Here is a 25,071-nt window from a genome sequence, read left to right on the forward strand (position 1 = left end):
TCATGGCAAGTTTCGCGTACTCGATTATCAACTGAGAGGATGCTCCAAGGAGCAGCTGAGTTAATATTTGGATGGGAAAAATAGTTCGTTATTTTTCCCAAACTAATAAGAACCTATTATACAATAATAAGTCATCTTGACAATTAATTTGGCCAATCGATTAATATAAGAGTGACGAACAAAAGAAGATGGACTGGCCTAGGACAATCGTGTAAGGTGGGAACTCCTTGATTCTTGTACTAAAATTGAATAATATGTATGTGATTATAATCTATAAACTATGTGTGGCATTATTTTCATCCTCATTTTGACTAAGGCACTTTTTTTTTCCCCAATGATCTCATCGAAATGCCCTCACTCTCTTTTCAATTGATTACTTTTTTTCCTTTTGTCAGGATGACCGGCAAAACAGCCTTTTATTTTTATGATCTCTTTTATCTTTATCAGCTTCACAATGTACATGTAAAACTTCACCCAACAAGATATTATCTTATCCTACATTCTATTATCACTTTACCAAGAGAAGATTGTTAATTTTAATTTATGATCTTATATTTTAAATCAAAAAAGTTTCATTGAATGTTAAAATTTCTAGTCTTGACGGTTTATGAAACACAATTAATTACCCATTTTTCTATCAAATAGTTTGCACAAACTTCACTTGAAAGTTGAAAATTAAAATTCAATGTAATTATCGAGTTGATTTTGACGTTGTGGGTGTTTTTCCTAAATAAGCCCGCAGGTTTTTCAGTTAAACATCGTTGGTTTTTGCTTTCTTTTGAGCTTTTTACGTTTTACTAAGAATCGCAAGATGAGGGTTTGCAATTTTTTTACACCTTCTTCACTTTCAAAGTCCCATCAGATTTTTTCAGAAGAAAGTTTTAAGCATATTTTAAAATTTTAATCCCCTTGATATGAGATTGAACCTACAATGAATATTAGTTGCATTGGTCATTGTAAGAACAGCAAGAAGTTTCCTTTTTCCCTTGTGCTTATCTTTTGTTAATTAAAAGATATGATCTGAACATATATATGTTTGACATTTGATCATTCTTCTAACAAATTAACCTTTTTCACATTTTGATCAATTTTTATTTTCCACTTTTTAAAAATCTGCCAGATGATTAAAATGAATTTTAATTCTTGACTTCGACATATAGTTTCACTTAAACTATCTGATAAAAATAGATAATTAATTGTGTGATCATAACCATCTATGTTAGTCTATGCGAAGATGTGGATGAAACACTAATAAATTGAAATATGTTGTAATTGAAGATATGAGACCATATATTAAATTGACAACGTTGTCCATGCAAAGTGATAATAAGATGCATGATAAATCATTAGGTGTAATGGAAAATCGACCATTGAAGTGCCAATTCTGGCAAAAAATGATTATTTAAGTGTCAATTCCGGTCAAACAATACACATAGCCTTTTTTAATTATTTTTTAATACTACGTGTCAACCTTTTTTAACAAAATCAACTCACGTGGCGTCCACGGGCACGTTGACGCCCGGTTGCGCGAAACGTTTCGGTTCGACTGATCCTCCTACGGATCAAGAGACGCTTCACGATCATCGTCGGATTCGAAATGTTCCATTGCCAACCATCGGATCGCTCGTACGAGCTTGTTAAACTTGTGAGCTTGTTAACGTGTTCTATTGAGCGTACCTTTCCCGTCTATCGCATTCGCATCGACCCGGCCAAGAGACTAATTAAATCTACTTGATTGCTTCACACCGCATCCGTTTTAAGTGCAATTGTCACCAGCCTTTGTTGACACAGCTTTTTTTTTTTTTTCCTAATACATTAGAGCTCAATCAAATAATCAAAATGAAAATCTCTCACTAACCAACAGAAACAAAAAAAATGAAAAAAAAAAAAAAAGAACCTCAAAGATTTCGAAATTGGGTAACTAAAAGAGAGAAAATAATGCAACCAATTAATATCTAATATGCTTATTTTCCATAGCTCCTGCATGTATGTAATTATAATATTAGTTTCTACATGATAATCCATGAAATCTGGATCAAATGTGAAAAGAGTGAAAAGATCCAAACATGAAATGTAGGAGTCTGTATATACTGTAAAAATCAAAGAGTAACAAAAAACGAAATCCGTTGAGGAAGAGAGTACAAAACCTTCACAGGAAATACTTAGTAGGAAGAGGTACAAGGAAATGTTCAAATTTCTAATGATAACTAATTTGCACGACTAAAACTCGTTGGAACTATTTTTTTTTTTTTTTTTCACTAACAAAGCTCATGGAATCGAAAAGCACATGTCCTAAACTGGAGAAAAACGGGGGCAAAATGTAAGAAAGCACCCCTTGCAAGGAGAGTAATCATTCTCTTACCGATCATAGTCTTATATGTCAGCCTCAGTAGCAACTCTTAGGAAAAGACATTTCAAATGCTACTTCTACTTTTTCTCTCTCTCTCTCTCTCTCTCTCTCTCTCTCTCTCTCTCTCTAAATCTCTGTAAATCGATAAAATGGACACCAGCGGTCATAAATGTTCAGAGTGCTAATATGTACAATTTTTTACTTTTTTTTTTAGTTTTTCTAAATTTTATAATTTTTTTGGGAATGTTTCTTCTTCTTTTTTCAGTTTTTACTTTCCTTTCGCTTTTTATTTTCTTTTTCTTCTTCCTCGTATTACCATGGCTAGTCATTAGCCACAGTGAGGTCGACCCTCTCTGAGGCTTAGTGACCAATGAAAGAAGAAGAAAAATTTTTAAAAATAGAAAATTTATACATATTCAGAAATTTTTTCAAATGTAAAAAATTATTCGCATCAGTATGGGCTGTATCAAGTAAGACGACTAGCGTCCACCTTAGTAGTTGCCAACCAAAATTAACCGGAATGACTATATTAACAAATCATCAAATGGTTTAAATTTCAGACGTCCAAATTGAAATGTTTGTGTAAAATAAATCTATGATCTTCTAGAGAGAGAGAGAGAGAGAGAGAGAGAGAGAGAGAGAGAGAGAGAGAGAGAGAGAGAGAGAGAGAGAGAGAGAGAGTGTGTATGTGTGAGAATCATTAAAAACTACATCTTTACTCAAATGGCTTATCATTACACTTTATTAGAGAATGGTATTTATACCTGAATAATATGCATAGGAAAAGAAATAATCTATTCTAATAAGGAAATAGGAAATCACGAAATATCACATAATATCCCTAATATTCAAGAATATCTCTAAGAATATTCTCCAATAGGGAAATCTCCAATATCCATAAATATACTTCAATACTCTCCCTCAAGCTGTAGCATCCAGCTTGGATATGATAAGTGCAACTTTCATCAAAAGTGACCGAGCTTCATGTAAGCCGAACCTTACACTAAACAAGAAATGCAGACAAATCAAACCGGATTCAAGATGACAACAATTGTGAAAGCCGGATCTTACACGACAAATTAAATGTAGTCCATATCGTCACCGGATTTTACAAGCACTGAAGAAACGCATAATCAGAAAATTGACACATCTTTCTCATACAACCTTGATAGAATCGTGTGGAAACCCAACTTGAATTGCGGCAAACTAAATTGCAATAACCCCGCGGCACTTAACTTGAGCTGCTCGATGAAGGTGTGCTTGTCTTCGGCACTCACAACTACTTGGATATTTGACGACCACTTTGCTCATCGATGATGCTTGCATTTGAAAGATGGTACCACAACGAATAACATGGTAACGTTGTTGAGCTTTGACAAAATAGAGATTTTATTGAAGATGAGATGACTAAAAATGGCATAAAGGAAGAAAAGGCTAGAGCTTAATTTGGCTCCTTATCTCTTGGTGGCTCTAATACCATGTAAAATGATTCTGTGATCTTCAAAAGAGGGGGAGAGAGAATCAATAAAAACTACATCTTTATTCAAGTGGCTCGTCATTACACTTTATTAGAGAAGGGTATTTATACCTGAACAATATGCATAGGATTGTACAACTATGTCTCAATACACAAGTCACCCGCCCATTGATGAATGTGTAGAATATTCTTTATACTGATGGTGGATCCAATAAAAATACAAAAGGTGTAACAAAATAATGAGAGATATACTAAAGTGGCTAGAGGATTCTGTTGCTCGGGCGAAGATTGTATTGATAAGTAAAAGTAGAAAAGTAAAAAGAAAAAGTATGACCACCTAATGCGCTACTTTAGATAGTTAATAAAATCACCCTACAAATCAATAATGTTGTCAAGTGAAAGTCAAAATAAGTTTGAATTCGCCAATGGTGCAGGTCATCGCATTACATGAGAGATAGTGGAGGTTCCTCCACCCACCAGTATCCAATCTCCTAAAAGACATACCGCTACAGGCATCTTATGGACCGTCAAGGGCAAAGGAGTTTTGGATACAAACGGATGCCAATGGTGGCAGGATCATTGGGTTTGTCTCGTCTCGATTCGATTGGAGCACATTCAGAATCACATAATGAGGATAAATTATAGCATGTTACCACTGTGGATTACCGTTTCAATGACATTTAATGTGAGATTATCGTAAGCGGTTGCTTTGCATTGTGATGCTTGGTTCAGTTCAACGTGGTCAAACGTAATGTCTTTCGTAAAGCCAAAAGAATGTGATCCCACAGTTCCTTTTTACGTACTTGCTCTAGGTGTCTCGAATCATTTTCGATAATTACTTTAAAAAACTATACCTTGCGATGCAAGAAAAGCATAAATGATTAGAATTTATACTTGGAGTCTCATTTTTTCCCTCCACTTTAGTTTGAAAGAAAAAGATGGGATTGTAGAGCATGCTTTCGCTTTTTCTGCTCCCTCGTTGTTAGGATCAACTCTCATTTTTTGGGTTTAGTTACTTTTCTTCCAGCATAGAGGATTCTCGTTTGAAGTGCTTTTTTTTTCCCTGGCCAATAAAACTTGACATGCTCCTCAGCTGGGGCCAACTTTTCTAAAACAAGCTTGCTTTCACTTTAGACTAGAATAACCAAGTTTTCCTTGGGAGAGAAAATTTGTCTTCTTCTCAGAGATTTTTTTTTTTTTCGGAATTCTATTTTGAGAGCTAATTTCAATGTCTACCTAAATGCATTTCCTATTGTGTTCTTCTGCAAGCGAGAAACATGTAATTGTAATGTTTTTAAATCCAAACAGAAAAATTGACTAAAGTACACTAGAAGTGCCAAAACTTGTGTATGACACTCATTTTAGTGCCAAAACTTTCAAAACGATCACTTAAATGTCAACTCTTTTTAAAAAACGATCACTTAAGTGCCAACTTATTCTAAAAACGATCATTTCAATGCCAATTTCAATTTGAGCTGACATGGCTTGTCAGAAATCCGACACGTGTCATTTTTTTTATTAATATTTGAGTTGACGTGTCTCGATAGAGTTGGCACTGAAGTGATCTTTTTTTTTTTTTTTAAATTGACACTTAAATGATTATTTTAAAAAAAAATTGGCACTTAAGTGATCGTTTTGAAAATTTTGGCAATGAAGTGATCGTTTTTCAAAAAATTTAGCATTTAAGTGATCGTTTTGAAAGTTTTGGCACTAAAGTGAGTACTACACACAAGTTTTGACACTTGTAGTGTACTTAAGCCCAGCAAAATTACCTCCATTGTTAGTGCACAAAAGACAAAATCAAAAGTAGTTGGCCCAACATGACGTAAAAATATTAAGTGTACCATGGACTTTGGTCTAAGATTAAGCTTGAAAATAGATACTAACGGAGGCAAATGATGGGTAATGTAAAATTTTGCGTGATTGCTACTGCCTGTTTTGAAAACCTTAATTATTAGCTTAATGCGTAATTTAATATTTAACTATCCCGACACTTGATTAGAGGATCATTCCAACCATTGACTGTAACAAATGAAATCATATTCGTATGAGTAACTTTAGTCATAACCCGAAAAATAATGTTTCATTTATCTATATCATCCTTCCTGGATAAGCTCATCCACCCCTACGATCACTCCGCCATTGCCCTTGCTGACTTCTCTGATCATCATCATCGTCAACTCCCCACCACCTTGCAATTCATCACGACTTTTCTAGTGTAAGAAATGCATCTCAATTAATTAACAATGGTTCCATTTTCCTCACATAAACTATTCGCACTAAACCTTATCAGGGATTTGACAACCCGACGTGTTTATTTAGACCTAAACTCAATTTGGACGAGAATCAGCAGGCATATTTCTTTTTCAGCCTAGATCCATTCACTTAGGTCCCATCAACCTTAATAGCACTGTCAGAATCTGCGTAGGATGCTTCTTAAATAAGTCTCTCTGCAATGTCTTGATCAACCTTACCTCATATATAGCCCGTCAAATGAAGTGTCTAGTTACATAACAAATCACCATAGGAGCATTAAATCTATATCCGAAGCCATGTTTCCTTCCCCTTTTCTTCTTCCACCACCACCACCTCCTCCTCCTCCTCCTCCTCCTCCACGTCCTCCTCAATGGAAATATGATGTCTTCGTGAGTTTCCGAGGCAAGGACCTGAGGAGAAACTTCATATCACACCTCTTCTCCGCTTTGAAGCAGGCCTCGATTCGATGCTTCAGAGACAACGCGAGACAAGACATTGGAGAAGAAATCAAATCCAAGCTTTTCAAAGCAATTTGGCATGCGAGGTTTGCCCTAATCGTGTTCTCCAAGAACTATGCGGACTCAAAGTGGTGCATGAACGAGCTGGTCGAGATTCTGGAGTGCAAGAAGAGGTATGAAAACCATGGTCACCTAGTTGTTCCTATCTTCCTTGATGTAAAACCAGAAGACATTTCGAAGTTGACGAGCGGAAGCGAATTCGCTCAAGGTTTTGAGAGATTGAGTGGAAACGAGAGAGACGATGGGCAAATACGAAAATGGAGGGCTGCCTTGATAGAGACTAAGCATTTGTCAGGAGTCGACTTGAGGAATGACGCCAGAGAGTACGTATCTCTACTTCATTTTCATTGCATCATAATTTTTGTGAGTCTATCAGCATGATTAACTTATGTGATTAGTTATGTGCGCTTGAAGTCGCTTGTGAGATTTAAACTCTTTGAAGTGTCGCCATTTCTGTGTCAATGATGGGCTCGTACGAACCTTATCCAGAGCCACCATATCAAAGCAAGTAAGTTAAAAGCCGAGAAGCTTAAGGTCAAAGACGGATACTATCCAAATACGTTGAAAGAGAGTTGCTTTTATAATACATTATTTATTTCTAAAGTAAAAGGAGACAATTGTAGCTATTGAGAGATGTACTTTCTTCCTTATCCTCTTCTTCTAGTATTTGCAACTTTCTAGGGTTTTAACTGTCGGTGCATATATTTACGTTTATTTCCCTTGTATTCTTAACTACGCTTAACACCAGGGATGAAGGGGCACTCGTGGACATAATAGTAGACTACCTCGACGAGAAAATCCGTGAAGCACGGCTACTCGACTTTGCGAGTAACGCAATTGGAGTGGAATTGCTGGTAGGCGAGGTGATTTCTTTAATCAAAACGGGCCAAGAAGAGGACGTGCGCGTCATAGGTATATGTGGAGTAGAAGGAATAGGCAAGACGATGGCAGCCACAGTCATCAGCGAGCGCATTCGCCGCGATTTCGAGTGTTTCGTCTTTCTTGATAAAATCGGAGAAGCAGATCGCAACAGTCTATTGGGCCTACAAAAGAAGCTGCTCTATAATCTCATAAAGGTGGAAGGATTGAGGATGTACGATGACATTCAGACCAACATCAACGAAATAAAGAGTAACATGCGCCATAAAAGGACTCTTCTTGTTCTCGATAATGTCACCGGGAAAGAACAACTCAACTACTTCGGAGTCGGAGAGCGAGACCTGCTGTGTCGAGGAAGCAGAATTTTGATCACAACCAGAGACCAAAACTTGCTGAAAGATCTCAAAGTAGATGACAAGTATATCGTCACAGGATTGGACCCGAATGAAGCGCTCCGTCTCTTCTGTCGCCATGCCATAAAGAGAGAAGAACCTCAAGAAGGCTATGAGGAGTTGTGCAAAAATCTAGCTCATTATGCAGGAGGTCATCCATTCTCTCTTGAGAAGTTGGGCTCTTCCCTATGCGGCAAGTCCAAACATGAATGGCATAAAAAACTGGAGCAGTTGAAGAGATGCCCTTATGTCGATTCGCTCTTCCGTTCATTCCGGCCAGTTGGGCCATTTGGAGGTCAAGGCGGTGATGCTTTTGATGACGGGAGACACACTGGCGTGAGGCAAATTAGGATCTTTGGACGGTCAGTTATTGATTCCATCACCGTCGACTATGACCTGAACGGGTGTTTTGTGAGATCCTTCCAGCGGGGTCGAAATGACTACTACACTGACTATGCAATGGTCAGTTTTCTACCACTGTTAAACTAATTAGGCCTACTGTTACTACTTCATGTAACATAGATTATCTTGCCTTTCATTTGCAGAGAATGCGGGATCTGGAAACCTCTCATACCGATTTGCTCGCAGACCAACTTATAGGAAAGAATCGAAACAACCTGATGCCGACACGGGGAAAAATAGATGCCGTAACACCTCTCTAAAACTTTCCTTCTTTTTTCATTAGTGACGAGTACCTAACCGAGTTCGGTTAAGCAATGAGTTTTTCACAGTAAAGGAATTATACTGATCCAAAACGCTAGGCAACATTTATTAGACGTTAGATGGATGTGTTGATGGTAACACTCATAAAACCTTGTGCACTTCTTGCAGCTGGTGAGACTGGATCATCCAAGTGAATACTTGGTATCCGTATCAGGCTATATTGATGATTTTGGAGGTCGTGATGTTGTTCGGTCTCTCAAGCTCCACAGCAACAAGGAGACGTATGGACCATTTGGATCCGAGAGAGGACAGGCTTTTGATCTCTTGCAATTTGGCGGACAGATTATTGGGTTTCACGGGAGATGTAGCAGCCATCTCGACTCAATCGGAGCCCATTTCGGGCCAATTTCTCACACGTATCCATTTGATGTCGTGGGACCATTTGGGGGTAATAGTGGTATGGACATTTGGGACGATGGAAAACACACAGATGTGAGGCAAATTGTCATAGGCTTTGATTCGGCAATTAAATCCATCTCTATCTTATATGATGACCATGGGCGACCAGTTGGTCCGTTCACATATGGCCCAAGTGGAGGAGGAAAAACATATACGGTGAGCTATGATATAAATATTATCGACATTATCTTCAAGATACGATGTGATTTTGTTGATATCCTCGATACTTGGTAAAGTCTATTTTTTATTGTTAAAGTAGATAGTTGCTCTTGAATTCTTTAAGTTATATCATTTTCCTTTCTCAGATTAAGCTCGACCATCCAAATGAGTACTTAACATCCATCTCGGGCTACACTGAAGAAGTTTCCGGACTCACCATTCTCCAATCGTTGACAATCCATACTAATAGAAGGGATCATGGACCAATCGGAACAGCTAACATAGGGAGGCATTTCTCATTCCCACACACCGGTGGCAAAATTGTCGGGTTTCATGGGAGTTGCGATGGCCCCCGTCTCGAGTCCATCGGAGCTTTTTACGAGCCAATTGCTCATACTCATCCTTTTAAGGATTTTGGGCCTTTTGGAGGTGACGATGGAGATTATTGGGACGATGGAAGATACGTTGATATAAAGAGCATTACTGTGTGCTTCTCGGACTTCGTTCGATGTATTGATTTTGATTTTGTCAACATAGATGGTTCTATTGGACACACTAGTCATGGTTCTCAACAAGTTCTAGAATTTGACCTAACTACTGCTCAGGTTGGTAAACTAATTTGCTTCATCATAAGTAAGGATCAGAATTATGGAGTTTTTGATTAGTTAATCGTTTTGTTTTGAAATTGATTGAAGTGATAGTTTGATTCACATCCATTGGACCCCTGAGTGATCTTGCGTAGTGACTTCTAATTTGCAGGTTTACTTTGATTACCCAAAGGAGTATATAACCTCAATTTCAGGTTTCTTCACTGGCGTTATCGTTTCGCTCACATTTCGAACCAACCAAAGAATATGCGGACCATATGGTAGGGAGGAAGGGGCTTACTTTTCATCACCACCGGGAGCTGGGAAAGTCGTCGGGTTCTTTGGGAGAAGTAGTGATTGTCTTCTTCATGGTCTTGGAGTAAGAGTCAAGCTTTACTCCAACGAGCTCTATCCCTTCATGTCTGTGGGGTTATTTGGTGCTTTCGGGGAAGGCTCACGTTGGGATGATGGCAATAAGCATACCAATGTAAGGAAAATCATCGTTGAATTCGAACCAAGTAAAGGGTCAGAGGTTCGATCGATCACGTTTGAGTATGAAGAGGAGGATAGAGAATTGGGGCAGTTGAAGACGCATGGTGGCATTGATGACAGAAAGTTCCATATAGTACGAAACATCGAAATCCATACGGTATGTGCCCGTGCATGCATAAGCTTTTTAAGATCCTTACCAAAACTTGCATAGCCTACGTTAGCAAGAACTCTTTCAAGACTCAAATCATGAGTTTGATGGTTGCTTCTATAATTGCAGATCAAAGTACATGATCCAGATGAGTATTTGACCTCAATATCTGGGTATTATGACATGGGAGGCATTACTTCTCTCACGTTTCAGACCAACAAAAAGACGATGGGACCTATCGGAGGCGAAATCGGACGGCACTTCTCATCTCCTGCAACTGGTGGCAAAATTGTTGGATTCTTTGGAAGAAGTGGTGAGCATCTTGAAGCAATCGGAGCTTATTTTGAACCGATCGCGCATCTCTACCCAATCAAATCAATTGGGCCATTTGGAGGCCTAGGTGGATGTGCTTGGGACGACGAGAAATTCGACGTCTTGAGGGAGATTGAGGTAATGCACGGCGATGAAATTCGTTACCTTATGTTTGTGTACGACAAGCATGGGGAACAAAGTTGCTCAGGTATGCACGGTAGCTACACCGAAGAAGAAGGGGTCAAGGTCACCTGGGTTAGTGTCTTGCTCCCTTTCCCATTCATCGATGTTTACCTACTCACATCTGATCCGTCAAGACGATAATGTGATTTAGTAATCTAAACTTGATAGGTGGATAGATGGATAGATCTTTTTCCGACTCTTGCAAATTTTAACAGGTACTTTTGAAATGGCACAGATTACATTGGACTATCCGCGAGAGTACTTGATATCAATCTCTGGTTACGTGCAAGAGGACGTTGATGGAGGCATCGATGATGCTATCGTTCGGTCGCTCACATTTCACAGTAACAGAGGAATACACGGTCCATTTGGCAAGGAGTCGGGGAAGTACTTTTGGTATCCATCAACCGAAAGCAGAATCATCGGCTTTTACGGAAGGAGCAGGGAGACTCTCAATTCTATAGGAGTGTATGCGGAGCCCATACCGCACTTGTATCCTTTTAAGACCGTTGGACCCTTTGGAGGCTCTGGTGATTTTCAATGGGATGATGGAGCACAAAGTGATGTGAGGGCATTTGAGATCAGTTTCGGCGACGTAATTCACTCCATCAAGATTGATTACGACGGCGATGGTTCCTTCTGCGGACGCCATGGTTATGGCCGTGGTTACGGGCCGCTAAGCGCCTCGGTTAGTCTATCTATCTATCTATCTATCTATCTCTCTCTCTCTCTCTCTCTCTCTCTCTGTGGTTGTTGCTTCTTCTTCTTCTTTTTTTGTGCATCCAGAAGTCATTCATGTATGAAAAACTTACCAAAAAAGCCGTAAACCTATTACACTTATGCCAATTTAATACTAAAAATTTCAATTGTGTCAGTTTAGTCTTAAACATTTTCACGTTTTGCCGATATAGTCCATCCAGCCAATATTGGCCTAAAATCGCTGACATGGATGTCAGCCGTTTTACATGATACGATCGGTGCCAATACGGATAAAGGATAATAATTTTTTTTATTAATTTTATATTTTCCTTTCCTTTTTTTTGTTTTCTTTTTCTTTCTTCATTTACCGATTATCGGGCCTTGGGATTACCGGCGATCGGCCAAAGGCAGCTACCGGCGAGGGGGCGACCTCGCCGAATACCAGCAAGGACCGGCCTTGCCAGCTTTCTCGCAATGTTGCTTTTCATGTACACATGTTGCTTTTCACAATGTTCTTAGCTTCATGTGGCACAGTTTCTTTTCAACGGAGACTGAGGAGGCACTTCTTCTTTTGGCATCGCGAGCCTTCACATGTTTTCCCAAGTAAAACAATGATGCGCTTTGCTATTCTTTGCAGGTCAATCTGGATTATCCCAAGGAGCGTCTAGTTTCGGTATCAGGCTGCATGAGCGAACGTGGGAACACTCCACAGGCACAAGTTTTCATCCACAACTTGAGCATACACACCACGAAGACCACTTATGGACCGTTCGGATCAGAGGACGCTCTCGGAGGGTTAACGGGATTTCGTATCCCGCCGGCGTCAACCGGCGGCAGGATTGTTGGCTTTTTCGGAAGTGGGGGATCATGTCTTAATTCGATCGGAGCGCGTTTGGAACCATATTAGATTAAAAACCCTTTTTCTCCCCCAAGCTTTATTTTTGTTTGTTTGTCTGTTTTTTTTTTTCCTCTTTTTTTTTTTTTTTTTTTTGGGTCTTTGGGTTGAGATTGTAAGAATCGTCTTTTTTAATTTCTTTTTTCTAAAATGATGTTGAAATTTGTCTCTCTTTTTTCAAGCGTTGGTCATAGCAAGTTTTGCGTAATCTAAGTATTAACTATGAAACTTAGCTGAGATTATATTTGGTTGAGATTACTGGTTGTCTAAGATAAGAAAACCAAGAATATAAAGCTCCGTTTCTTTCGCAGAAAATGAGCAGCTTTTGAAAAATGTTTTCCGGGAAGTCAATTTCTAGAAAAATGACCATATTTTCCGCTATTTGGTTGAAATATGAAAAAGACACAAAAAATATTTTCCGTCGTTTTACGGGGAAAATTAGATTTGATTTTCCTTCATGCACACCATTTAATAATTATTTTTATATTTTCATTTTGTAATATTTTAATTACATATATAATTTTTCCTGTTTTCTTTTTCCTGTTTTCTTTTTCCTTTTTTCTCTTTTTTTTCTATGACTTTTTTACTCAGCCACCTGCCACGACGATGGCCTGCGAACAGCAAGAACGCCTTGCCTTGCGCTAGGCTGGCAACACCAAGGGTTAAGGAAAAAAAAGAAGAGAAAAAAATTAAAGAAAGTAATTAAAAATAATTTCTATTCTTTTTTTGTTCTGGAAAATAAGATAATAATAATAATTAAATATTTTTATTCAAAAAATAAATTCATTAAATTTTGAATTTTGAAACAAAAAAAATAGAAAATGAAAAGAAAGTAACAAAATAATTGAAAAAAAAGATGTGAAAGAGTGGAGGAAAGGAAGATGAGGAAAATGTTTTCCTCTTCTTAAAAGAGGAAAACATTTTCATCACTTTTAAAGGAGTTTTTTTCCATAGGAGGAAAATGTTTTCCATGACTAGCTTACTTTTCGCCCCCCAAATGTCGGAAAATCCAAAAAATGTTTTACAGAAAGTTTTTTTCCTTGAAACAAACAAAACCTAAATCACAAATTGTTATTTGAGGTCTATTTTTAAAGTAGAGATGGAGATGCACATAAATACATGGATAGAACTTCTCAACCAAAACATAACCCTTGGATCTATAAAATCAAGGGTTAAACCCGTGATCCATTTTCACGTTTGCTCATGTATTGAGAGTGAAATTATCAAAATTATTAATTTCAAAAATATATTCGTATATACAGCATGCGTAATTTATTGTGGCAGACAATGCACACCTGTCATAATTCACGAGTCATTCTTTTGGAGAGAAGTAAATTTTTTTACTTCTTCAAGTGACTCCAAAACTACTTTTGGAATAATTTTTTTTTTACTTTCTTTTTGCTTAACTAAACGAATTTCTACTCTGTAACTTGCATTAACCAAACGAATTTTTGCCCCAAAAATATTGTTATGTGCGCCCTTACTTTCTGAAATATGTCGGTCATGATATTTAATTTTGTCCGTTGGTTAATCCAAGAGTTACGTGCAAACGAAGATGGAATGGCCAAGGCGCACTCCCGCACTATCCAATTTTAATCTATAAATTATATCTTAAAGTAATAAACTTGAACATAAATATAATCGGTATGAGTCGTTTTACTAAGCTCCTCATCACCAAATTAAATTTACTAGCCATTTCTATTCACAGCTCTAAGGCTAATTTATAGATAGTTTAACCAAAGAGAATTTAATAAATGTGAATTCATAACTAAATAATCATTTTTTATGTCACTATTACACCTTGTGTTTATCATTGATTAGCCAATGTGGAAAAAAGTTATTATTTTTTACCGACTATTTAATTTAAAAGTATCATGCTATAATCATATTTCATGGATAGTAATTATGACTACCTTAAGGGACTGATGGAGTTTAAGGAATATTATTAGTTTCAGCTAATCAGCGTACACAATGTAACTTTGAAAATAACTTTTGTAGTTTTAAGCTTGAATTATTGCTACACTGCACATGTAATCATTGCTAAATTGTAGGGAGTAATCATTTACAAAACTCATGGAATCAAATGAGCCAAGCACGACTCCTAGTTTGACGTAAGATGTGTCGAAAGTGTAAAATATACATTTGTAAGGAGAATAGTTGGTCCTTTGCAAATCATATGATATTTCGTTCTTATTCGTGTGCCCTATTCTATTCTCATAGAATAGTTATTGCATTCTTATCTTATTTTAATTTTGCAAGCTGAAGGTGTTGGTTTCTATGGTCGTGCAAAAGAATTCTTGGACCGAATGTGTGATTTTCTTTTGGCACCTTTAGAAAATGGATTCTGAATTCCTTTTTTGCCCAAAATTTGCTCATCTTCTTCACTAAGGTAAAACAAAGGTTTTAAAAGAACAAAAACAAAAAAAATTGGAAGGATAGGGTCGGGTTTGGGTTTGGGTTGGACCAAGAAATTGAAGGCGACCGGTGAGTAAGGGTGAGCATGGTTTGGGTAGGTGGCTCCCACCCTAAAATTGGGATCAGTCCACTAAGGAACGATTCCAAAAAAACGAGAACCAGATGTCGTCCATTGATTACATGGACCCACTCGGGAATCGGACCTACGGTCCGATCCGATTTCTAATCGGGTCCATGAAATCGATCCCACCAAGCTTCACCGATCAAATGGACATTGAAAATTAAAAAGATTTGGTGAGTAGATTGAAGATTAAGGATTTGAACTTATATCAAATGGAGGCGACCAAGAGCGAGAGACGGAGGTGATGAACGGCCAAAGGCATGGCGGTGAGTTGATGGCGGTAGAGACCATGAGTCTATGAGAGTCAAGAGACGAACATGAAGACGGAGATGAAGAGAACGAGGAGAGACACCCGGAGTCCGAGACGAGAAAAAGTATAGATCGAGGTGAGAGTGAGAGTCCGAAACGAGATGAGTCAATTTCAAATTAGGAATTTAGATTTTTTATTTTTTTAAAAAAAGTCATAATGGAATAATGATATAAATGATCTTTGAACTTTAATTCAATATGGAATGTGATCTTTGAACTTTTAATTTGACCAATATGACCCCCGAACTTTAACCTAGTATGTAATGTAGTCCTTGAACTATAGAAAGATATTCAATGCAATCCTTCTATTAATTCAAGTTCAGAAACAATATTGGACATGTTCTTATAGTTTAGAGAGGGTAAAATGACACTTGGAGTGCCAATATTTATATATGAAGCTCACTTTATTGTCAATATTTTTTTTGGATCACTTAAGTGCTAAATCGAAAAAAAAAATGATCATTTAAGTGCCAATTCAGTTAAAAAATGATAACTTAAGTGTCAATTCATGCCAAACAGTACACGTGGCGTTTTTATTAATTTTTTAATATTATGTGAAATTTTTTTTAAAAAAGTCAGTCCAAATGGCATCCACATGACAATTTTTTAAAAAAAATCAGTCCATGTGAACGTCACGTGTAATACCTTTTTACAAATAAACTAAAATATTTTTTAATAATTTAATTTCATTTTAAAAAAATAGCTAAATAACTAAAAAAAGAAAAAAAAAATTACTAAAGATCTGTTGTAGCGGCGAGGGCGCCGCTACCCACCATCGCCGGCAATGGTTGGTGGATCGGGGTCGGCAACCCCCGGCCACTCTAGGCATTGCTGGCGACGATAGGGCAATGGCGGCAAGGGCTATGCAAGCCGTCGCCACCGCAACGGATCTTGAATTTTTTTAAGTTTTTTTTGTTATTTAGTTTAATTAACAATAACAACCATTGAAGTCCTAATTTTTTTGGGTACTTTTTTAACTTTTTTTTTTTTAGTTTTTAGTTTATTATGTGGAATTTTTTTATTAGTTTTTGGTGTTTTTTTAATGTTATTGGGATCTTCGACAAGCTACGTATGCACCACGCCTGGTTTTTAGCAAGTCTCGTTGGACTTGGTACTGAAACAACCATTTAAAAAAAAAATTGACATTTAAGTGATCTAAAAAAAATATTGACATTAAAGTAAGCGTCGTATATAAATATTTGCACTTCGGATATCTTTTTGTCATTTAAAGAGTAAATTGAACATATTCTGAAAGTTTCGAAATTATATTAAATAAATTGAAAGTTCACAAAACAAGTCTCGCTTTAAAGATTATTTGTGTCATTTTTTCAATTATAATATATATTATTGATCCGGTTCAGATGGACAGATGGGTGGTTCCATGCTTTGGAACTTAAAACCGGGTCGATTTTCTTGAGAACCGCCAGTTCCGAGCCAATCCGATCCGGGACATGCCGAGCAGTTTCCGATTCTTTTGCACGCCCCGTCAGTGGGCTGGTGATGGTTGTGAGTATAAACCCCCAGCTAAACCACAATTTCTGCATCACAATTCAATCCTCTACGCAGTGATCGCATGTGGTGACTCGCATGGCTTCGTCGGAGATCGAAGTCACCGAGTCCTCCGGAGCGGCGAACACCCAAAACCCTCCCAACGAAGCGGCCGCCGTCGACGTGTTCTCTGCCTCTGCGTACGGCGATTTGGAGAAATTGAGGGAGTTCGTTGAGCAAGAAGGAGCCTCTCTCTCGAGTCCCGATGCTAGTGGGTATTACGCTCTCCAATGGGGTGCTCTCAACAACTTCGCCGACGTCGTTCAGTACATCATCGAGGTATTGCTTTTCATCGCTCGTTTCTTCTTCCTTTGCCCGCGTGAAAGATTTTGCCCGCGAATTGTGCATTTCTCGCGACATGGTCCTGAATTTGGTGTGTAAGTTGGTGCTAGAAGCATTTGCTTCCTACTTGTGACTGTCTTAAGGTACTAATTATTGTTGTTCTTCATGTAACTGTTTTTGAAATGGCCATTGAAGCATGGGGGTAATGTGAACGCGACCGACAACGTGAAGCAGACCGCACTCCATTGGGCCGCTGTCCGTGGATCCGTTGCAGTTGCGGATGTGCTTTTGCAAAATGGAGCTTGGGTAGAGGCGGCTGATATAAATGGGTATCGGGTACTTATTCATTCTCTCATTTTCCTTTTGCGATATTGTTGTTATTTAATTACTTACCATAGTTAGAGGAATTATAGCATTGGCATGAAGTAAAGAACAAATTCGATTATCATAGCATTGGTGTGCTAGGTTTTGTCTTGAGTTAAGAAAGGATTTTGAGCTTTTCATAGGTGACTTTTATGCTGTACTGATGAACAGTAATGTGTGATACCACTAGGTATAGTGGTCATTTCAATTTTGGCGAAACTTCCTCTGCCAAAGATCATGTTCTCTGGAGTCGTGATTTAGTATGTTTAACTGTATGTTCTCCATTTGTTTATTGAGAAGGGTTGTTTCTTTCCTTACTTCCTCTAGTGTTAATTTTTTCTTTAATGACCATTCTTCATTTGCTAGCCTCTCCGCTGCAGGCAGTTCATGTCGCTGCCCAATACGCCCAGACAGCCTTCTTAAATCACATTGTTGCAAGGTATCATGCTGATTATGATGCACCAGATAACGATGGAAGAAGTCCTCTTCATTGGTATGTTAAAATTGCTCTGGATGTTAAGAAGCATGAACATCGTGAAACTGCCTTCTGGAAAATAAGTAAACAAAGTTGGACGCACTCATTTCTTGACGTTAAAACTCCATTTTTTTATCATTGATGGGCTCATCCAATAAAAATTCCTTTGATGAAAAGGATCATACCTATGCTCATTGCTTCGAATGCTATTTCTACAGAGTTTCATGACATCGAAGGAGTAAATTATTTGCTTACTCTGCAATGCATATTTGATGTAGCTGAGCATTGTCAGATGTGGTGTCTTATGTACATTCATAGAAATATAAAATGGTAGTTTCTCTCTAATCTCTCTAGAATCTCTTCTGCTTGTGAATTACTTAAGCCTCGTTTTACGGCCTATTACGATTTGAATGTTTAGGAGGTGTGAAGTACTCTGTCGATAGTAATTTGTCTCTGGAATTCATCTTGATCGATTTTTTCCCCCTTTTTTGTATGATTAACATCCTGACATTGTAGAAACCATGGTGGAAGATTGAGAAAGCTGTATGAGGTGGCCATAGTTTGATGAGATGCTCTCATATAAATGAAAAGAATGAATAGTTCGATAAGGTGCTTTGGTGCCTGACCTAATTTAATTATAAGTCGCTTTAGCATAGAAGACCTCATGATTTTGAAATCTCTGCATTGAATTCAGAGTCTAAAAATGTTTGAGAAGTCATTGATGCGAATTAGTTTTCCAACTGAAACTTTTTTATGTCTTGTTTATGGAGGTCGCAAGCTGAACTATTTCTAAACAGTACTGCTTGCTTGTCTGAATGAGTGATCTATGATGATTATAGATGGTTCAAGTTGAAGTTCCTTGTTGTAATGAGGGATGATTGGGAAAAAATTTAGTTTAAAATGATGTGAAAGACAGTTCCCATTTCATTTCATATTACTTTAACATGCAGCTCTCATTCATATCATTTCTGATAGTAATTAATTGTTATGCCCTGCTCGATGTTCTGTTATATATCTGTCCATGATAGAATTTTTGGAATTCAGCATCTTCTGATTTAACTATCCTGTAATCAACTGGAAATTTTCTTGTAATGACAAAAAGACGTTATTATACTATTGTTGTTATTATTATTGATGTTGTCATCATCATCATTATCATTATTATTATCTTGAAGTTAACTTGAAACTTTCTTTTAATGATAACAGCATATCCATCCTCCTTATTGTCCCACATTGTACTTTGTGATTGGTCATGCTTATTCTTTTGCTTTGATCAGGGCTGCGTACAAAGGATACGCTGACACAATCAGATTACTTCTTTTTAGAGATGCATCCCAGGGGAGACAAGATAAAGAAGGTGTAGTGAGTATACGCATGGCAATCACTTCCAGATGGCAGGAGAACTTCTATATTTACCTATTTACTCTTTAGAAGTGGTTTCTTGTGGGGACTTTTAGTTGTTCTAGCAGCGAGTGTTCCAGAAAATGCTGCATTTTGATTGTCTTTTCTCATGTTGCATCTGGTTCCAAACATGGAGTTTGCAGATGAGCCTGACTGGACCATACCGTTGGTAGTTGTGGTAGATGGTTTGTGATGCATGATGAATTGCCTAGGCAATGGTATTTTAGGCTAATTGAGTCATTTCTATATAATAATGAAGGAAAATATATTAGCTCAAACCTTGGGAATCCCCATACATACTATTAACTGGATAGATAAGTTTCTCTCTGTTATGAATGGTGAAGACAAAACAATAGGCTGTGGTGCAGCAGCTCAGAGGAACTTAATAACGGTTTAGCAGCTGGTATTCACAAAATTTGACTGTGTCAACCAACTTGACCTATTTTTTAGGTGGTCTTTACAGAGTGTTGTGCGGTATATGTTACTTTGGTTTTCTTTTCCATCTTAGGGTCTATTGCATGCAATGCACATGAACTTGTTGAGATTTCTTAGTTGCTATCTTACTTCTGTTTTTTTTGGCAGAATATGTTGTGATTTCAGCATGCTGTATTAGCATTTTGTTCGATCAAAGCAGTTTTTAATGGTAAAAATTGGAGCAGTCACTTTTTCTAATGTGTTACTTTTTTGGATTGTGTGTTGTTAGGTTGTACCCCATTGCACTGGGCCGCATCAAGAGGAAATGTCGAGGCATGCACAGTGCTTGTCCTTGCAGGCACAAAGGAGGAGTTAAAGGTGAAAGATAATGCAGGAGTTACTCCAGCCCAACTTGCTTCAAATAGAGGTCACCGGGCTGTCGCTTATTTCCTTGTATGTATCTTCCTCACATCTTTGTGGCTAACTTTGAAGGAAATTAATGTCTAACCACTATTGCTAATATGGGCTTTACTTATGTAATAGTACATTATTTGATTTTATATCTTTGATCACGCAATTCCTTGAGACTTGCTTGGTGGAATAGTATATTTCTCCAGAAAAGTGTATTCTTTTGGCTACCCTCGCACATGCAATCACTCACCGCGTTTGTTTTCAATTCATTCAGTCCAATGCGGAGCGGGCAATGAGCAATCATTGGACTGACAAAATTCGGAGTGGGAAGATTGGTGATACTGGTTATGCTCCCGTTTTATTGTGCGTTATAATCAGTTGTACTATACTCTTCATCAACTCAGTTCTTGCCGGTAAAAAGCTAATATAAATAATTTACTTTTTGAAGATCATTATGCCCTTGTTTGCTTGTTATAAATCAATGCCTTGTTAATGTTACCAGCACCTGATCTCCCAAAGGTGACTGCATCTGTTGGCCTTTGGGCATGGACAGCTATCTCACTGGCAGTTGGTTCGCTGATAATGGTCCTCAGGTGTTGGAGGTAACTCCTTTTTGATGCCACGCTTGATTTGAAGTTTGAACTGTCTTTCTCTTTTCTATCGTAGATCTTTTGTTTTCTTGTCTGAGGTGAACTTTTCATCCAAAAAAACAAATGTCTAAAGTGAACTTTGGTAGGAATTGGCACCTGTCTCTTGTTAATCTTTGTTTGATGGAGAGTTCAGATTCATCTCAACCTGCTGTTAGCTTCCTTAATTACTTGTTCTTTCCTCTCTCCTTAATAGGAATTGTATAATTTCTATGAAAGAGAGTGAGCACACATATGGGAAAAAACTTTTCTTCTGCGTGAGAGGTGTTGATGCTTTGCAGCTTTTGTTTGTATTCTTCATAAGAACATAATTTTAGATTCTGGTTTTCATTTAAGTATCTTTTGACTATAGACAGCAGTTCATGGAGTCAATCTCCTTTGGTAAGACAGTTTTGGACATTTTCCTGCTTCACATAACTTACTCCCTTTTGATTCAATAATCTAAAGTATAAAACTCAAAAGAACAGTGTGGAGTTTACATTATTGTGGATAGGCTGTCTGCATAATGCCCATAGTGAAATATTTAGAGTTTCATGATTGCCTTTGGAATGTTTATGTGGGTGTCAGCTTTTAATTGCTTATTGCCTGTGAATGCAGTAAAGACCCAGGCTATATAAAGACACCCAGGAAGCTGGGCAATCAGGATGCTGAGGTACAGAATGTCTCTACAATAATGATTGCTGATGTGATTATATGACAGTAATTTTCGGACAAAATGGTTGCATGGATTGAAATGGACAGCTAGGAAGGAAAGAGGCATTTAAGCCAAGCATCCCAACTTTCCTCAAATGATTCTAACTATGATATCCTCATGTCACACAATAATGGGTGCACTTGGTGACTCTGTAAAGCACTTTTCTTAATAATGACGGCAGGTGTCTTGGTTGAGATTATGAGGAAAGTATGTGGCCTGACGTCCGAAAGGTCCAAAGATTTGGTTGCAGAACTTTTTTGGGCCAACATATAGTTTAGATATTTTCTATAGAGGAACTATCTTTGTTAGTGTTCTATAGTAATTTGTAATTTTGCAGGATCCATTGTTAAGTATTGATGTTAACAACTCTCTACGGAATGGAAAATGGTCTCAGCTTTGCCCAACTTGCAAGGTTTGCTTGATATGCCTTTGGGGGCATAAGTACGGTATAAGTGCCATAACTTTTGTACGGCATTTACTTGAGTGCCATAATTTTCAAAACGTTTACTTGAGTGCCATGTTGGAATCGTTCACTTGAGTGCCATTTTTGCCGGAAAAGGCGACGTGGACTTTTTGTTATTATTTTATTAATTTCTCAATGACACGTGGATTTTCTTTACATTTTCTAATATTTTATGAAACTTTTTTTATTTTTTATTCATTTTGATGTTTTTATTTTTATTTTAATTATTTAATATTTCAAAAAAAAAAAAAGAGAAACCCTTAGGTTTCTCGGTGGTGGCCGACGAGGTCACTAGCGAGGGTCTCGCCGGCCACCACCGGTCGGCCCGGCCGTCGCGAGGTTAAGGCGACGACCCTCGGGCCATTGGCCGGTGGGGGCGTGAGGCCCTTGCCCGCGGCTGTCAAGGCCGCGATGGCCGTCGAGTAAGCCGACCCCGGCCCCCGGGCCGGCCGGTGGTGGCTAGCAAGACCCTCGCCGGCCACCACCGAGAAATCAAGGGTTTGGCCTTTTTTTTTTGTTGAAATTTTCAATAATTAAACAAACCAGAAAAATAAAATCTGCTAAAAAAAACAAATTAATGAAAATTTCCATGTGTACATTAAATATTAAAAAAAATCAGTTTGCCGGCGCCATGTCAGCTTTTCTGGTGTCCACGTCAACGATGGTACTCAAGTGAACGATTTTTGAAAGTTATAAGTGAATGTTTTGAAAGTTATGGCACTCAAGTAAACGCCGTACAAAAGTTATAGCAGCGATAGTGTACTTATCCCGCCTTTGGGTTATTCCCTTTTTATCTTCACGAGTACGGATTTGTTAATGTGCATTCGACTTATTGTCATGGTTTTCCATTCAGATTGTTCGACCTGTCCGCTCAAAACACTGTCCTTCATGTAAGCACTGTGTTGAACAGTTTGATCATCATTGCCCTTGGATATCTAACTGTGTTGGGAAGGTAAGAGTTTCTTCTTGCTGGTTAGACTGAGAAAAGAAGCATAGAAAATTTTACCATCAGTATGTTCATGGCTTCCTCTCACTATGTTCACGTGACAAAGTAAAACAATAGATCTGAATATGCTGTTTTATTACAAGACCTTTCTGTATTTTCGCGAGATCTCTGTTCATGGTTGTTTCTTTGAGGCCTGAGCTTTTAATGGTCATTGTTAAGAGTATCATCTGAGTTCTGCTACTCGTTTTGTTCTCCTTTCTCCAAGAAATTACCCATGTTTTAGCTCTCTATTGCATAATGTTTCTGCACCTCATTAAAAAAAAATTTGTTATTTTTTAAAGTTCTCTTCTTACTCTTTGTTTCACAACTAAAATCACTTGCCTATTGCAGAAGAATAAATGGGATTTCTTTGTTTTGATTTGTATGGCCACATTGACGTCATTTCTTGGCGCAGCCATTGCAGTTCAAAGTATGTTCTACTCTGTCTCCCAATTTTTTCTTACATTGCCGTCAGGATTTGTTGTTGACTCATGAAAATAAACTTTTGGCAGGGATATGGACCGCCACAGCCTCATTTTCAATGGGCAAGTCATGGATTCGTTATGTCATGGTTCAACATCCTGGAATTGCTGTTTTTCTGTTCATTGACGGCATTGTTCTGATTGCTGTTACAATTTTGACAACTGCACAGGCATCTCAGGTACTTGTCTAGATTCAGGCAGTTTGTAACCTATTTCTCATCCATAACAGTTGATAGTTCATATCCTTGACATTGTGTTATTTTGATTTTGGTTGATCTTTGTCCATCTAACGGATGGTTGATCCATGTGCATTACTTCGTCAGTCGGTAGAAGATAACGCGGATGCCGGACTCTCTTCTGAACTAGCTGCACTGTAAAACAGAATCCAACATAATTTGTTGATGCAAATGACATATGACATCCGAATCATGATAATTGGCTTATACATATACATATGGTATTATTTAAATGTATGTGTGTTTGCATCATTCCTTTTTGCATTATTCTTAAATGATTGTTCTTATTATGCCTGCTCATCATACGTACCCTTCTCTTGCCTTTACTCGCTCGAGCAATTTCCTCTGTTTGTTGCATTGTCTGTTACTTCTTCAAGAATGTAACAAGCGATTTTCCGACTTTCATCTTTGATGCAGATAGCCCGGAATATCACCACCAATGAGCTGGCCAATGCCATCCGGTATGGGTACCTTCGTGGTCCAGATGGTCGTTTCCATAATCCCTACAACCATGGGTGCCGGAAAAACTGTGCTGATTTTCTTATCCAGGGATATACTGATGACAATGAGATTGCGTGGCCTTCATTACCACAAGTTCACAGTTAGCACCATTCGGGGAGGATTTGTCAGTTCATGCATGATTAGTACGGAGTTCCCCCAGACCCCTAATTATATATCAGCTGACACCCAGATGTGACAACAGTTCTCTACAATTTAGTTTGTGTGTATCTATTCAAATAGTTGCGGGAAGATCATTCCGAGGTCCATAGCTCATATCCATATACCGTAAAGGGTGTCCCTTCACTAACACCAGAGACGTATAGAGTTGATCCCCAGTTGTTGTACATGTAAACATGAATTTGATTAATTCGGCATGGCAAAGAAGCCACTGGAGTTTTCAGATTGTGCAACTGAATTTTACAATTTCTATCGGTGGATCTTCTTTTTGTAAGATTGTGTTTACGCATTATGTTCCATCTGTCTTGTTTTAGGAGAACGAGACGGTAGAGGGCTTAAGTATTTGCAAGTACTACAATTTGTGTACGGCGCTCACTTTAGTGTCAAGTTTTTTAAACATCATTCACTTGAGTGCCAAGTTTTTTAAAAATCATTCACTTCGGTGCCAAATTTAATTTGAAGCATACATGGCTACCGGAGAGTCTATGTGGAGTCTTTGTGAATTTTTTTACATAAAAAAGCAAGACGACATGGCTCGCCGGAGGCCGACTCAACAATTTGAAAAGCAACACGATGTCATTGAAGCTGAGTTGGCCCAAACATAAACCCTAAATTCCCAAATTGAACCCCAAATTAGAAATCCTACCGGGGCTAAAGTAAAATTGAGTCTCCATTTCG

The 25,071-nt window shown here is 38.0% G+C and overlaps 2 protein-coding genes across 2 annotated transcripts; both read left to right on the forward strand.

Annotated features, from left to right (window-relative positions):
* The first annotated feature begins 6,368 nt into the window (after positions 1 to 6,368).
* Positions 6,369 to 12,481, forward strand: LOC115735774 (jacalin-related lectin 4-like). The gene is made up of 9 exons (XM_048273069.1): positions 6,369 to 6,924; positions 7,350 to 8,334; positions 8,418 to 8,519; positions 8,704 to 9,150; positions 9,300 to 9,758; positions 9,913 to 10,389; positions 10,510 to 10,952; positions 11,116 to 11,563; positions 12,212 to 12,481. The coding sequence occupies exons 1-9, from the start codon at positions 6,380 to 6,382 to the stop codon at positions 12,479 to 12,481; spliced, it is 4,176 nt and encodes a 1,391-aa protein (XP_048129026.1). The 5' UTR covers positions 6,369 to 6,379.
* A 4,290-nt stretch (positions 12,482 to 16,771) lies between these two features.
* LOC115736004 (probable protein S-acyltransferase 23) lies at positions 16,772 to 24,616 on the forward strand. Its single transcript, XM_030667508.2, has 13 exons — positions 16,772 to 17,141; positions 17,340 to 17,480; positions 17,888 to 18,000; positions 19,260 to 19,339; positions 20,087 to 20,250; positions 20,483 to 20,621; positions 20,711 to 20,810; positions 21,453 to 21,507; positions 21,887 to 21,961; positions 22,866 to 22,964; positions 23,349 to 23,427; positions 23,510 to 23,658; positions 24,133 to 24,616. Exons 1-13 carry the CDS (start codon positions 16,902 to 16,904, stop codon positions 24,319 to 24,321), a joined length of 1,623 nt encoding a protein of 540 aa, XP_030523368.1. The 5' UTR covers positions 16,772 to 16,901; the 3' UTR covers positions 24,322 to 24,616.
* The last annotated feature ends 455 nt before the right edge of the window (positions 24,617 to 25,071 follow it).

The sequence above is a fragment of the Rhodamnia argentea genome, chromosome 11 (genome assembly GCF_020921035.1).
Source record: "Rhodamnia argentea isolate NSW1041297 chromosome 11, ASM2092103v1, whole genome shotgun sequence".
Classification (NCBI taxonomy): Eukaryota; Viridiplantae; Streptophyta; class Magnoliopsida; order Myrtales; family Myrtaceae; genus Rhodamnia; species Rhodamnia argentea.

Bases quoted from the DNA above. Each gene is read 5' to 3' on its own strand.
- LOC115736004 (XM_030667508.2), top strand. From the start codon at position 16,902: ATGGCTTCGTCGGAGATCGAAGTCACCGAGTCCTCCGGAGCGGCGAAC. The intron at 17,142-17,339 runs GTATTGCTTTTC...TGGCCATTGAAG, and splicing joins TCGTTCAGTACATCATCGAG to CATGGGGGTAATGTGAACGC. The intron at 19,340-20,086 runs GTGTAGTGAGTA...GTGTGTTGTTAG, and splicing joins GGGGAGACAAGATAAAGAAG to GTTGTACCCCATTGCACTGG.
- LOC115735774 (XM_048273069.1), top strand. From the start codon at position 6,380: ATGTTTCCTTCCCCTTTTCTTCTTCCACCACCACCACCTCCTCCTCCT. The intron at 10,390-10,509 runs GTATGTGCCCGT...CTATAATTGCAG, and splicing joins GAAACATCGAAATCCATACG to ATCAAAGTACATGATCCAGA. The intron at 11,564-12,211 runs GTTAGTCTATCT...TATTCTTTGCAG, and splicing joins ACGGGCCGCTAAGCGCCTCG to GTCAATCTGGATTATCCCAA.